The sequence below is a fragment of the Oncorhynchus nerka genome, linkage group LG5 (genome assembly GCF_034236695.1).
Source record: "Oncorhynchus nerka isolate Pitt River linkage group LG5, Oner_Uvic_2.0, whole genome shotgun sequence".
NCBI classification, from domain to species: Eukaryota; Metazoa; Chordata; class Actinopteri; order Salmoniformes; family Salmonidae; genus Oncorhynchus; species Oncorhynchus nerka.
In genome coordinates, this window is record NC_088400.1 from 61877778 (window position 1) to 61891982 (window position 14205).

The following is a 14205-nucleotide window of genomic DNA, read 5'->3' on the forward strand; positions in this document are numbered from 1 at the left end:
GTCCAGGTAGTCACAAAAATAGATGGGTGTTGGTTAAATTGGGATTTTAATGAAGGGAGCAAATGCGGTAGGAAAGGACATGGTGTGCGGTAGGAAAGGACATGGTGTGCGGTAGGAAAGGACATGGTGTGCGGTAGGAAAGGACATGGTGTGCGGTAGGAAAGGACATGGAGCTCCAGCATGAGCGAAGACTGGGATTTCCAATCGCTCAACCTCCACTCACATACTCTGAAACACACACCACACACTGTTAGTATGAAATGAATTCTGTGGGCAAGACCAGACAAGCCCAACTATCACCAGACCGAGGGAGGGGGGCACAAAGGGAGAAAGAGGGGAGAGAACAGGAAAATGAGAGAGGAGATGGTGATATATAAGAGTAGATGAGACAGAGGGAAGAGGATGATTGTGGTGGGAGACTTGCAGGAGGAGAATAAAAAAGAGGATGTTTTTTATCACTCTTAATGTCTAGAACCACACTCTCACAGCCCTGTGGCTCTTCTAAAGGGATTATCTTCCTCATTAATCTCAATACTAATCCCGTGTGTCTGCTGTCTGGCGTGCACACACTCTGCTGTCTGGCGTGCACACACTCTGCTGTCTGGCGTGCACACACTCTGCTGTCTGGCGTGCACACACTCTGCTGTCTGGCGTGCACACACTCTGCTGTCTGGCGTGCACACACTCTGCTGTCTGGCGTGCACACACTCTGCTGTCTGGCGTGCACACACTCTGCTGTCTGGCGTGCACACACTCTGCTGTCTGGCGTGCACACACTCTGCTGTCTGGCGTGCACACACTCTGCTGTCTGGCGTGCACACACTCTGCTGTCTGGCGTGCACACACTCTGCTCTCTGGCGTGCACACACTCTGCAGTCTGGATGTAAATCTCTAATCTCTCCATGCATAATGACATTTCAGTTACATGCACATTTGTTTATTCAAAAATGATTTTCATTCATCTATTCCTCCTAGTATGTTCATCACGGCAGAGTTCCCAAGCTAACCATGACCGACAGTTCTGCTTACTATCCAACTTTATTCACAGAGACTATCTATTCTATTCCAATGCTATTTTAGACCCCCCCACCACCAGGGGTGTGGATGTATTTGTTTCAATAGTGTCTGTTTCCATGGATCAGGTAGTGTGGGGTATTTGTGCTCCAACAACTACCTCCCCCCTTAGGGATATGGGGGGGACTGTTGCTAAGGCAACTAGTATTGGTTGTTAGACGGAGGGAGAAAGAGCGAGACTGGGAGGAGATGGAGAGAGGAGCCAAGTAAAAGCTTTGGGAAGGAGAGGTAAAGGGATTCAGAGGGACAGGGGGAGAGGGAAGAAATGGGAGGGAGTTCAGATTTCAACTCCCTCTCACTAAATGTTTGTGTTGAAGCAGAGCTGCTGCCTGCCAGGCACACAGGATTACACCATTGTTTGTGTAGCTCTACGTTTGTGTGTGAGAGTGCTTCCTGCAAGGCTAAATAGGCAAATCTCAAACTAATGCTGACTGAAAATGGAGACTGTCCGTCTCTCTTTCTCTGATTGGACATTACAAAACACATGGTTCTGCTTTTGGTTCTGTCATGTAAAGGGAGTGTGATGTTGAATGCAACTGTGGTATCTATGACTGGGAGGACAATTCTTGGATCACGTCTTGTGATGACTGGTTTCCTGTCTCTGGTTTCTTTTCTCTCTGGCTCTCAGACACACACCTCTGTGTGCAGCTGTCTGTGTCTCTGTCTGTCTTTTGTATTGGTACTGCTGTGCTATGACTCTCTCTCTCTCGCTCTCCAGCTGCGAGCGGAGGTGTGTAGTCTACAGGGGGAGTTGGAGGGGAAGAGGTCAGAGATGGAGACCCTGGATACACTCCTCCAACGGCGAGAACGAGAGAGTCAGGAGGGAGGCAACCTCCTCAACATGCTTACTGAGGACCTACACACTGCCAAGGAGGAGAGGTGAGGCTGTCTGGATGAATGTAGGCCTGACAATGATCAGCTAGAGTGTGTATGCTTCATTAATTCGAGCTTTCGAGTTTAAAAAACAAATGGAGTGATTTTGTTGGTCTCGTCTCACTTTGACCTCTAGGCACACTCTCCAGTCAGCCAATGAGAGGCTGAGGAAGGTTCTGATTGAGGTGGTTCTGAGCACCATGGCAATGGAGGAGCTAATTGGCTGCCGGGTCAAAGCCTGTGTCGGGGTCAGAGGTCATGATCAGGGTGAGAGGCCAGGAGAGGAAACAACCAATCAAGAGGCAGGTGGGTGGAATCTAACAACTGATACATTTATGACAGGGAGTGAACAAGGACACACTTGGGAAGAAAGGTCTGATAATGGTGTGTGTAATACCTGACCTGTCTCCTCTTTCTGTAGCAGACATGTCGACAGGCGCTCTAGATCTCTCTCAGCGTGTGTGTGAGAGCCTTCTACTGGCAGAGTCCCAAAAAAACTCTGGAGGAGAGGAGGCAGCCCTGGGAGAGGAGGCAGCCCTGGGAGAGGAGGCAGCCCTGGGAGAGGAGGCAGCCCTGGGAGAGGAGGCAGCCCTGGGAGAGGAGGCAGCCCTGGGAGAGGAGGCAGCCCTGGGAGCCTGCAGCCAACTACGCCACTCTGTGGACACACTCCTGGAGATCCTCACACGCGCTAGCACACAGGTAACACACACACACACACTAGCTTGTCGGCATGCAGTGAACGCTTGAGAGGTTAGTGGGGGTCAAACACAACATTCTATGCATTGAATTTGCATGAAGCTCAGCCACTGATCTTTGTGTTCCTCTGTCTGTCTCTCTCGCTCTTTTTTGGTCTCTCTAGTTGGAGGAGTCTTGTTCTGTCCATCTGTCTCTGGAGGAGAGATTTTCCCAGGGCCGTTCAGACTCCTCCCAGATGCTGCTCCAACACCAGCTCGTGTTGGATCAGCTGGACCAGGAAGCGGGACTCAAGAGCAAGCTCCAGCTGGAGCTCCACAAGGCCGAAGGTCTGTAGAGATACTGTGTGTCTCTCCGATGTGTTTTTAGAATCTTTGTTTGTAAAAACAGTGTGATAATGTGTGTGCATTCATGTATCTGTGTGTGTGTATACTGTTTTTGTGTGTGTAGGTCTGTTGGGGGGCTATGTGGCTGAGAAGGCAATTCTGGAAGAATCTCTAGAACAAAAGGAGGCTCAGGAAGAACGGCTTGTTGATGAGCTGGAGGGCCTCCGGGCGCAGCTGCACCAGATGGATGGCCTCACGGTGGAGCTGGAGGGCCTCAGGGTGCAGCTGCATCAGAAGGAAGGCCTCACCTCTGAGCTAGAGGACCTCCGGGTGCAGTTGCAGGAGCTAAGCGAGGAGCACAGTCTCCTCCAGCGCCAGAAGGTCCATCTCACCGCCGGACTGGGAGAGAGAGAAAAGGGTGAGGGGATAGATGAGAGAAATTGTGGTTTAAGCTTAACTGGGATTGATTATGTTGCATATGTTTTGTGTACACGTTAAGTCATGTTCTTAGTTGTCTGTTCTTCCTGTAGGGTCCTGTCAGAGTATAGAGGGGGACACGGGTTTGTCGCTCAGTTTCCTGTGTGTGTCTGTGTTTGTGCGTTTTAAAAACTGCCCCGTCTCATTTCTTATACAGAGTCCATGGCATGGGGATTAGTGTGTGTGAGTCGATTAATGCAGAATGTTTATTTGTGTGGTTGTATTTGTTTGCGATGACTTGTGGCCAAGTTTTTTAATAAAAAAATAAATGTTGTTTCCTGACCAATTCTATACTTACCCTTATCTATAGAAAGTGCATGTTTGGAAGGATTTGTGTGTGTGTGTTCCTAACCACCTGTGTTGTGTGTGTCTAAAGGCCTCCTCGTTGAGGCAGATCGTCTGGCCCAGGAGAGGCTGTGTGTGCAGCGGCAGGCGGCGAAAGACCGCAGCTCACTGTCTCTGCGCCTCAGGGCTCTGGAGACCGAGCTAGAGGAACAGGAGAACCAGGGCCTCACGGCGGAGCAGCAGCACAGGGCTCAATCAGAGGACCTCCAGCAGCGCGTCCAGGCCCTCGAGAAACAGCTCAAACACAACAGGCAGTTTATAGACGTAAGTGTCACGCTGTGGGGAAATGTATGGATGTGTAAAACACACACTTGCACACACTCAAGTTTATCTCTGTGTCTCTCCAGGAGCAGGCAGTGGAGCGGGAGCATGAGAGAGATGAGTTCCAACAGGAGATCAGAAGTCTGGAGGCTCAGCTCAGACAGCCAGCCAGACACTCTGCTGGGACCAGCAAGGGCCAACGGGTAAGATACACACACACACACACATCCTTACCTTAGTGTATTGGTGTGTGTTAAGTATTTTATACTGCAGTGTTTAGTCAAGACAATATCTGATGTTGAGTCATTATAGATATTTAATGTTTGAGGTCCTGCTCCTGAATGGACCTGTTGCTGACTGTTTGTTTTGTTTTATTTCACGGAATGCTCTAGATTGAGGACTTGGTTCTGCAGGTATGGAATCTCACCAGTGACTCCTAACGCTACATGCTACTCTGCCCCCACCGTGTGTGTGTTGTGATCACACCTGCGTGAATAACTGATACATAATCATTGAAGATCCATCTGCCGTTAGAGCGCTGCCGCTTCTCTCTCCTTTTCATCCCCCTTTTCTCCATCTCATCCTCCCTTCCCTTCCATCCCTCTGTGCTGTGTGTTGCTGCTCTGTCTCATGGCTTCAGTAGTTGTAGTGGCTGCAGACCCGGAATGGCTTTAGTAAACCCAGCGTACAGCTTAACATGGGAAACTCCATAGGACCCCTGGCAACTGGCGCCCTGACAACCGACATTACCCCCCCTGTGTTTCTTTCTCAGGTGGAGAGCCTTCAAGCCCTCATCAGGGACAAGACAGAAGACCACACCTCCCTGCTGGCAGCCAATCAACAGGTCCAGCTCGAGGTTGCTGAGCGCAATGAGGAGATTGACAAGCTGGCTGGACGAATTAGGGAGCTGGAACAGGCGTTGCTAAGCAGCTCCGAGAGCAGCAGAGCTGTCGGTCAACTGGAGCAGGAGCTGCGCAGAACTCGGCAGAGAGAAGAGGAGCTCACACAGGTAAACTCTATCACTCTCTCACTCTCTCTCTCACACACACACTAAATGACTCTCTCTCCCTCCAGGATAAGGAGTCATTGCAGCAGCAGCAGTTGTCAAATCGTCTCCAGATTTCAGCACTGCAGTCGAAACTGGACGAGACCCGTTACCGTGACAACAACACTAGCACCCCCGACCCCATCCAGCTTCTCCGAGACGCGTTGGACACCGCACAGCAAGACCTGCAGAACAAGGAGCAACAGGTGTGTGTTTCCAACCTCAACACCTGCTTTAGTCTAAGGTCTAACAGCTTAACTGCTACCTGCTGGCTAGTGTATGGAGATCTTTGGCCAGAGAAGATTAGTTTTCTTGGTTGCATTAATTTGTTAACGTGTGTGTGTTCTAGGTGTGTGTGTTGGTTGGTCAAATGGAGGAGACTCAGAGAGACCTGACCATAAAAGAGGCGGAGTTAAAACACCTCAGTCTCCAGCTGGAGCTCCTGACCAATCAGAACACGGATACCATCACCCAGCTTCACGACCAAGTCGCTTCTCTCAAAGTGGGTCTGCTACAGTTTTCAGTCATGCTAGTACTTGTTAGTCCTCTCTAATGCCAAGAATGATTGTCCTACTGTGTTCTAAATCTCCTCCCTGTGTCTTTCTCTGTTTAGGAGACAGTTTCAGCCCTTACCTTTCGCCTGGAGGAGAGAGAGATTGGAGAGGAGGAGAGTCTCCCATCTGCTCTGTTAGAGGAGAAGAATGACGAGATAGACCACCTGACCCAGGAGATGCACAAGCTAGAACTGAAGCTGGAGACCGCCAGGGACATCACGGTACACACACCCACCCACCCACACACACAGACCTCCATAATTCAGCCCTGTTATATAATGACATAATCTCTCAGAATTCAAACTACTGTGACCTCAATGTAGTACACACTACACACACACAATGGAACTGTCATTATTTTTGCCTGAACTGGAAGCCATTCTCCCGGTCTCTCTACAGGCCTTCCAGACAGAACTTGAAGACCTCCGCTCCCAGGTGGAGCACCTCCGCTGTGACATCATCAGGGTGCGTCAAGACAAGCAGGAAGAGGAGGAGCGGTTTCACGAGGTCATCAGCACGCTACAGGCGGAGCTAAACACCCTTGGCCCCGCCTACCACAACGTCAGCGACCTATCACAAGAGGGCGACAGTGTTAACCCTTCATCTGCTCCCAGCCCGGAACCTGCCAACTACCCCCAACCAGAGAGAGGAGGAGAGGGCGACAGTCTTAAGCAGGAGATGCGTCTCCTCCACTCCTCATCTTCTCGTTCTCGTGTGGAGGCCATGCAGGGGCAGCTGGAGGTGACGGTGGGAGAGAAGGAGGCGATGGAGAGACTGCTGCTCTCTCAGGAGGAAGAGTACAGAGGACAGGGGGAGGAGATGGGGAAGAGGCTCAGGGAAGAGAGGGAGAGAGGGGAAGAGGTAAAGAGAGAACTCCATCTAAAAGAGGCTGAGCTTGAAGAGGTGAGAGCCAGGAAAGAAGGGCTGGAGGAGGAGAGGGATGCAGCTATGGAGGAGAGCGGTCGCTGGCAGGCTCTTGCCCAGGAGACGAACTCCCTGCGAGGGGAGAAAACTCGGCTGGACTCCCTGGTCCTGGAGCTAAAATCAAGGGTTGAAGAGCGGGAGAAAGAGACTGAAGCCCTTCTACAGACCGTGGTGGCTGTCGAGACAGCGAAGGCAGAACTTTTGTCAGAACGCGAGGCCCTGCGGAAGAAGGAGTGCAGACTCCAAGAGGAAATAGAACGCCTCCAGCAGGAAGTGACCTCTCAGAGGGCCTGCCTCCAGGAAGTCAGCCGTCAACTAGAGGAGAGGCGAGCCAACCAGGAGGAGGCTCAGAAGGAAGTGCTGGTAAGTGGCGGCAGCGTTGATCCAATTAGATTGACTCAACATGTGGCATCAGTTTAAACACATTTCTTTCTAGCCAAGTAGGAGCGGTGTTATATTTAGTATTATTAGTTATTTGTAGAATTAGTTGGTAGGTAAAGGTTGACGCAGAACGGATAAGTTGTCGTCTTTGAAAGCCTGCCTGATGTTTTCATTCAAACTTGAGTAATCCATTCCATTTAGCCTCTTTAAGCCTAACTTGCAACACTAAGTAGCGTTCACTATTTAGGTATTTTGCTGTGTCAGCTCTGCTCCCTCTAACCCAGCTGGCTATGGTTAAAGAGGGAGAGAGTGAATGAGAGATTGACTCTTTGGAGAAAAAGCATCAGCTAAATGGTATATTTATAGAGGGGAAGAGACTAAGAGTAGGCATAAGAGAGAGAAACTAGGAGATGTTGATGTGTTGGCACCCAACAGAAGAGTGCTACTCATAGAGGAAGTGACCTCATCAGAAAGAGGAAGCCAGGAGTGGTCAGAAAACAGTTCCGTGTTGTGAGGTTCTTTCACACTGGCATTTATTTACTTTCTTTCTGAGAATGGAGTATAGGTTTCTCGCCATGTGTTCTGGAATGCGACTTGCCAATCACTATTTTATTTTAAACACTTTTGGTGAGCAGTTTGCTATAGATTTGTGTTTGGGGAAAATAATGGTGTTGAGTAGGGTTAGTCGCACAGCATCTTCTGCACATTGTGGGTAGGAAGGGTAAGGGATTTGTGTTGGTGTGCGTTTTGCATATGTTTCTTGTTGTCTTCAAGGTTTTTAGTGCTGTTCTTGAATGAATCAAAGCCCAGGATAATGGATTGCAAGAAAGCTTTTGTGCAATGAAGACTGATTACATATTTGATGGTGCTGTTGATATTGATCATACTGATGATGATGAAGGCTCTTCTCTTAGACATGTGCTGAGGAAACTCTGGCGAAGGCTGACGCTGCCCTGAGACAGAGGGAGGAGGAGCTACAGAGACTAGGGGCAGAGCATCAAGCCCTGGAGGCAGAGTTAGCAGCTGTGAAGGAGGGTCTTTGCTCCAGCACAGAGAGAGCTGAGAAACTACTGGAGGAGGGACAGGTACTGTGTGTGTGTGTGTGTGCATTTAAACTGAACATGTCAAACAATGTATTTTGAACATAACACTGTTTTCTCTTATTTCATTCACCTGTCAATCAGACCAAGGACCGGGCCCTGGTTGACCTGGAAACCAATAACCAGCATCTGAAAGCGGAGCTCCGGGGTCTACAGGAAGACCTGGCCGTGCAGGAAGAGGAGCTGGCCTATCAGCAACGAGAACTGCTGCAGCTCAGACAGACCTGCAACCCGCACAGCAGACAGACACACTCATTGAAGGGTGAGTACACATTCAAGCTGCTACACAGACAACGGTGTTTCTCTGAGGGCAGAGCTGTTGGATGAACCGTGATCATCATCTTCCTCCTCCAGACAGAGGATTCCAAGACGGTGTGTCTCCCAACGAGTCCCTAAGTTCTCCCGAGGTTCTCCGTCGACTGGACTGTTCTGAGGAGAGAACCAGAGAGGACAGGTTCCACCCCTCTGTTCTCCACGGTTCTAGACTGTCTGACCTCAGTGCTTTAAACAGCACAGGCCTGGGGCTCCAGGCTAAAGCCTCCCCCCGGGGAAGGAAAGACCAGTCCTGCCCAGGGACAATCAGCCCAGAGCTGGGCACACACAGCACCCACTCCCCTGGGTCCATCTCTGCCTCGGACAACCTCTCCATGTTGGACTCAATGGACGCTGACAAGGTGGGTGGAAAAAGTGTTGGGAAATGTGTCCCACACACACATGTATATTAAACCTCTCTCACCTGTCAGGTGCATGAGCTGGAAGCCCTGGACCTGACGGCCCCTCCCTCATCTCTTGGCTCCGCCTCTCCTCTGTCTGCAACGGAGTGGGCCAGTGATGGATATGGCAGCAGTAAGTCTGTTTGTCTGTCATTTTGTTGGTCCTGTCTGTCTGTGTTCATGTGTCTAATATCTGTCTCTGTCTGTGTCTTTCTCTCGGTCGTGTAGATGTCCGTTCAGAGCTCGGTGTAAGACTCAAGGTAGAGTTAGAGCAGACAGAGAGGCTGGACGCACAGTTCTTGGATTACCTGCGTTGTCGAGGCATGAACCCCGCAACCAACACACACACAGGCAGCGCCGCCGGGAGTATGAGCTACAACGACGAACTGTTGTCTCCTGAACTACAAGTATGAACACACACACATGCCTTAAATGTTTCAAATGAACCCTATACCAAACTATGTGTGTGTTTCCAGGGTCTATTGAAGAGAGTGTACCAGGAGAGCTGCAGGGTTCTCGCCCTCTCCCAGCGTAACGCCCCCTCTAACCACCTCTCATTGGCCCAGAAGATCTGTCAGTTAGACTCTAAAGCTCCTCCAATGTGTTGGGAGCAGGAGAAGAGGGCGTTACAGGAAACTGTCATCGCTCTGAGAGAACTGCTCTGTCGGATGGCACAAAGACCGGTGAGTGTGTGTGTGTGAGATCTGTGCTTAACTTCTGCATGTGTGCATACTGACCCTCCTGTGTGTTTTAACAGGAGAACTCGGTGGATGCTGGTTGGAGCAGAGGGCTTCAGGCTGCAGTAAGGGGTGTGTTTGACTGTGAGAGGGCAGGGCTTCGCTCTGAGCTGCAGGCCTTTCTCTCCTCCCACCCTGAGATAGACTCCATCCACCTCCTCCGTCAGCTGGAAACACTGCTACAGAGACAGGTGTGTGTTTTACGTGTTTGGAGTGATCTCCACTAAGGCAGTCCTGTATACTGTAAAAAAAAAAAGCTTCACTATCTGCTTAGCTTAACTGAAAGAGTGAAAAAATAACGCTCTCCCCTCCCTCGCTCTGCCTCATCTCTCCATGAGGAGCAGCAGCAGGATCTGCGGCTGCAGCACTCCCAGGGGGAAGAGTCATCGAAAGTGGAGGTGTTATCCAGGCTGAGGGTGGAACTAGAGGAGAGCAGAGAGCGACTTAACTCCTCCCACAGCACCCAGCAGGAACTACAAAACGAGATCTGCAAACTCAGGTATACATACATGCATACATACATACATTTATGTATGCACACACATTAATAAAAATACTGATGTGTGTGTCCTCTCCCAGGCTGTGTATAGAGGACTGTGAGGAGGCTGTAAGGAAGGAGGAGACCAGAGTCCAGGAGCTACAGCAGGAGCTGGACCAGGAGAGAACTCTCACACACCTCCGGGAGAAGGAAGAGGAGCAGCAGAGATCAGAGGTCGTGTCCCTGAGGGGTCTGCTGGACCAGGAGAGGACGACCTCTAGTAACCTCCGACAGGAACTCCAGATAGAACTCTCCCGCTGTCACCTCCTCCAATCACAGCTCGACACACGGCTAGCCGATGCCCACAAGGAGCTGGAGGAGGAGTGTGCCCGTTCCGCCCGGCAACTCGACACATTCCAGTCACAGGAAAAGAGTCGGCTGGAACACTTCCTGAAAGAGGCTGAGTCCCGCCTAGCCAACGCCCACATGAAGGAACTGGAGGAGGAATGCGAGCGCTCCGCCCGGCGTCTCGATGACATCACACGCAGACAAGAAGTGGACGCGTCCCGAGACAGGAAGTTCATCTCGGAGCTCCGCTCTCAACTGGAGCAGGAGAGGAGGCAGGGGGAGGAGCTAGCCACCGTGACAGATGGACTGAGGGCGGAACTTCTGCAGAACCAGAGGAGAGTAGAGGAGGAAGAGAGGAAGAGGAGAGAGGAGGCACAGAGAGATCAGGATGCTGCAGCCCGCCTCAGAGTTACTATGGAGACACTCAAGGAGCAGAAGCAGGAGGCTAGTCGAGCATTGGAGACTGAGAGAGAGCGTTCTGGTCGCTTAGGGGTGGAGCGCAATGTGCTGAGGGAGAGGCTTCGATCGGTCAATGACGAGGAGAGGGAGCGGGAGGAACAGAGGGAGAGGAGGAAGGAGAGACTGGAGCAGACGGTGAGAGAGAGGCAACACGAGAGAACCAGCGACAAACTGGTGAGATTTACACACAACATTTTAGCATTGCCTGTCTGACTTGTAATAAAACTGTGTCTCAGTATACCATCTTTGTCTTGTTTACTTTCCTGTTTTCTCTTCCCTCTCTCTCTCTGCAGTGTGAATTGGAGTTATTGCGGCAGCAGGACCAGCAGAGGATGAGACATCTCCAGCAGACTCTGGCTGAGCTAGAGAGGGAGGAGAGAGAGATGGCCACAGAGAGACTGTCCAACCGACACCAGTACAACTCTAGCCCATTCCAACCCAAGAATAACACCTCGACTGGACCAGACCAGACCAGCACAGCCCTATACAACCACCAGGTACCAGAAATGGCTGATCATAGCTTGGCCCATGCATAGCAACATGATGCACTGGGAGACAAGCTAGTTGGCAGTGTATTTATGGGATTTCGGGGGATTTGCGACTACAATAAATGAGTTTGATAAGAACCATGGTAACCAATTTCTCTCTGCTTGCAGTCTTCGTCTTCTTCCTCGGTGCTGGGGGAGAGGTTGTTGAGGGAGAACTCTGACCTGTCGGCCCGCGTGAAAGAGCTAAGTCAGGAGACAGTTAACCTGAAACTCACCCTGTCCTGTCTGGAACGACAGCTACGAGAGGCAGAGACTGAGAACCGGCCCAGCACTGACCTCAGCAACAGCAAGGTGAGCCACCCGGGCGCGCGCACACACACACACACACTTGACCTCTGGGTTGAAAGTCCCCATGGATCATCTGGTGTGAAGTCCCTTGTCTTGATGTCCCTTTAACCCTGTTTGTGTCTCTGTCCCTCTATTCCAGCGACTGTATGAGCGCTATCTACGGGCTGAGAGCTTTAGGAAGTCTCTGGTCTACCAGAAGCGCTACCTCCTGCTGCTGCTGGGGGGCTTTCAGGACTGTGAACAGGCAACTCTCTGTCTTATCGCTCGGATGGGGGCGCACCCCTCGCCCCCCCACGCCCACACACACTCTCCCCTCTCACGCTTCAGAGCTGCAGTACGAGCTGTCATCGCCATCTCACGGTGGGTTGGGTGTTGTGTTGCTCGTGTGTGTGGGTGGGTGTTATATGTTAGAGCAATGGGTCATTGTGTCATGCATGTTAACCCTTCTCCAGACTGAAGTTCCTGACCAGGAAGTGGCAGAGAGTCATCAGGAGAGGAGTTACAACAACTGTCACTGTCAACGGACACAGCACAGGTGCGTGTGAGAGACATCCAGAGCGATGAAGATAGGATTACCAACGTCACCCAGGCAAGGTACATGGACAGTTTTTGTAACCTTTCTATTTCACTCTCAGCTTCCAGGACTGAGGTTTTGAGGCAGCAGCAGCCACTGGCCAATCACAACTCCTCTCCACCTACTAGAGACAGCAGCCCCACCCGTAAGGGTGTGGTTTCACCAATGAAATCACCCTTCAGGCTGCAAAACCGGTACTGCTCCTTCCAATGTAAACATCCATTCATTTGAGGGAAAATCTCTTTAACGACATAGCTTGAGATTTAATTTCTTTCCTTTTCTTTCTTCCTCTTGTCTTCTCTCTTATTCTCCCCTCTTGTACCCCCTAGAGTGTATTCCAACCCGGTCCTGTCCTCTGAGTGTGCTCCGTCCAGTGTTCTGTCCCAGGATGCCGAGCGGTCTCTGACAGACTACATCCACCACCTGGAGAACGTACAGCAACGCCTGGGGGCTGCACGTCCAGGTACACACACACACCACACACACCCTAGTTACACTTAATAGTTGACCACACACTCACTGAATGAGATGAGGGGGGAGATCAGAGGTGACGGAGAAAGAGGGGCTTTAGCTTGGTGATGGCATCGTACCACTGCAAGTCCACTACCCACAATCCCTGGGTTAGGGGATGGCATTGTTACCATAGACACACTTCCTCTCTGACAAACTGATCAATCAATGTCATGACCTCCAATCCCATCTCCTGACCCAGTTAGCAGGGATTACTTAGCCCCGCCTCCAAGTTCCCCTGATATGATTGGCTATCGGCAGTTGTGGCTGCAAGAGAACAGGACATGGCTGTACCACAGCTGTCTGTCCCTCATCTACCGGTACGGCCCAGGTGAGGACCTAACTACAAGTACCAGAATACACTGCTTCGTTAATATCTCCCCACATCACCCCCACCATACTGAACAAACTACAAGTACCAGGATGCACGTCTCAGGGTAGGGAACAATCTAGTGTAAGCAGGCACGTGTGGGTAGTCACTACGTAACTATTCAATGGACCATTGTTCATTTTAGAATGGCTTTCTTCTGTACTGAGTTTTCCACAGACACCTGAGTGTTCATATGTTTGTGTGTGAGAGTGTGTTGCCCTTTTATCTGGTTCTGACACATTGTTTTCTCTCCTCCAGACTCTCCATCTCTTCTCTCCTACCACAAGAAGTCTGACTGCTGAAGGAAGGAATGAAGCAATGTATGAATGCCTCCTTTCAATGCAACATATTTATGATCCATCTGTGTTCAAATCTACAAGGGAATTGTATTTGTCTAATATCTGATTTAGAAAGTTAGACACTTTTTTTTAAAGACAAATGTATTTTTTTACGATTACTTTTTTCCACAGATATTTCTGTCGGCCTCCGAGTAAATCCTAAGAGGTCTTCTCACCCGAATGCATGTGTTTTTGAAAGTATTAGATCGATATTTTTCTACCCGACCTTTATTCAAGTTTGTATCTCTGATTCTGTATATATGTTCGCTGTTAATATTTGTTCAAGTTTCATGTGGATAAATGTGTCAAGTTTCAGACTGGAATTCTGAGCTAGATCAAAGCTGGTGAACATGTTTTGTCAATGATTTTAATTTAATTTTATATAGATCACCATTTCTACAAAAATCAATAAATATTCTAATTGTGTGATTACCTGCCTTGCGCATATATATTTTTAAGGCAGGATCAGACATGCACAGACTTATATCAATACTTACAGTATTGTTAGATTGTGGGTTGATCAAAAACTGATGGTTGTACAAACACACCTCCATTTTACTTAGTTAATCATTCATTAACGCTGGTGATCAGTTCTGGGGTGCTTTGGACCCACATGTATTTACCATCTCAAAATGAGACTGACAGTTTCACAGACGGGGCAAACAATCTTAATAACCAGCAAAATCTTTGGTAGTTAGGTCTTCAGTTACACTGCAGATCATGACAGTTCACATAGGGGTCAAATCACTGATATGACATTTATTGGTGCTCTGGTAATTATAGATTAAA

At 49.8% G+C, this 14205-nt stretch overlaps 1 protein-coding gene across 1 annotated transcript in view; it reads left to right on the top strand.

The window, feature by feature from the left end:
* LOC115129878 (pericentrin-like) overlaps nucleotides 1-13848 on the top strand; it is a 35584-nt gene extending 21736 nt beyond the window's left edge. The window contains 29 exon segments of the mRNA XM_065018831.1: nucleotides 1793-1953; nucleotides 2084-2253; nucleotides 2369-2646; nucleotides 2807-2969; nucleotides 3091-3384; nucleotides 3820-4052; nucleotides 4136-4252; nucleotides 4442-4462; nucleotides 4822-5058; nucleotides 5124-5300; nucleotides 5444-5596; nucleotides 5708-5869; nucleotides 6048-6935; nucleotides 7868-8038; nucleotides 8138-8315; nucleotides 8408-8727; nucleotides 8797-8899; nucleotides 8995-9173; nucleotides 9243-9449; nucleotides 9524-9694; nucleotides 9842-10002; nucleotides 10083-10962; nucleotides 11082-11285; nucleotides 11445-11627; nucleotides 11764-11984; nucleotides 12077-12159; nucleotides 12260-12392; nucleotides 12528-12661; nucleotides 13337-13848. Of these exon segments, the coding sequence (XP_064874903.1) occupies nucleotides 1793-1953; nucleotides 2084-2253; nucleotides 2369-2646; nucleotides 2807-2969; nucleotides 3091-3384; nucleotides 3820-4052; nucleotides 4136-4252; nucleotides 4442-4462; nucleotides 4822-5058; nucleotides 5124-5300; nucleotides 5444-5596; nucleotides 5708-5869; nucleotides 6048-6935; nucleotides 7868-8038; nucleotides 8138-8315; nucleotides 8408-8727; nucleotides 8797-8899; nucleotides 8995-9173; nucleotides 9243-9449; nucleotides 9524-9694; nucleotides 9842-10002; nucleotides 10083-10962; nucleotides 11082-11285; nucleotides 11445-11627; nucleotides 11764-11984; nucleotides 12077-12159; nucleotides 12260-12392; nucleotides 12528-12661; nucleotides 13337-13380 (6426 nt within the window). The 3' untranslated portion in view covers nucleotides 13381-13848.
* The last annotated feature ends 357 nt before the right edge of the window (nucleotides 13849-14205 follow it).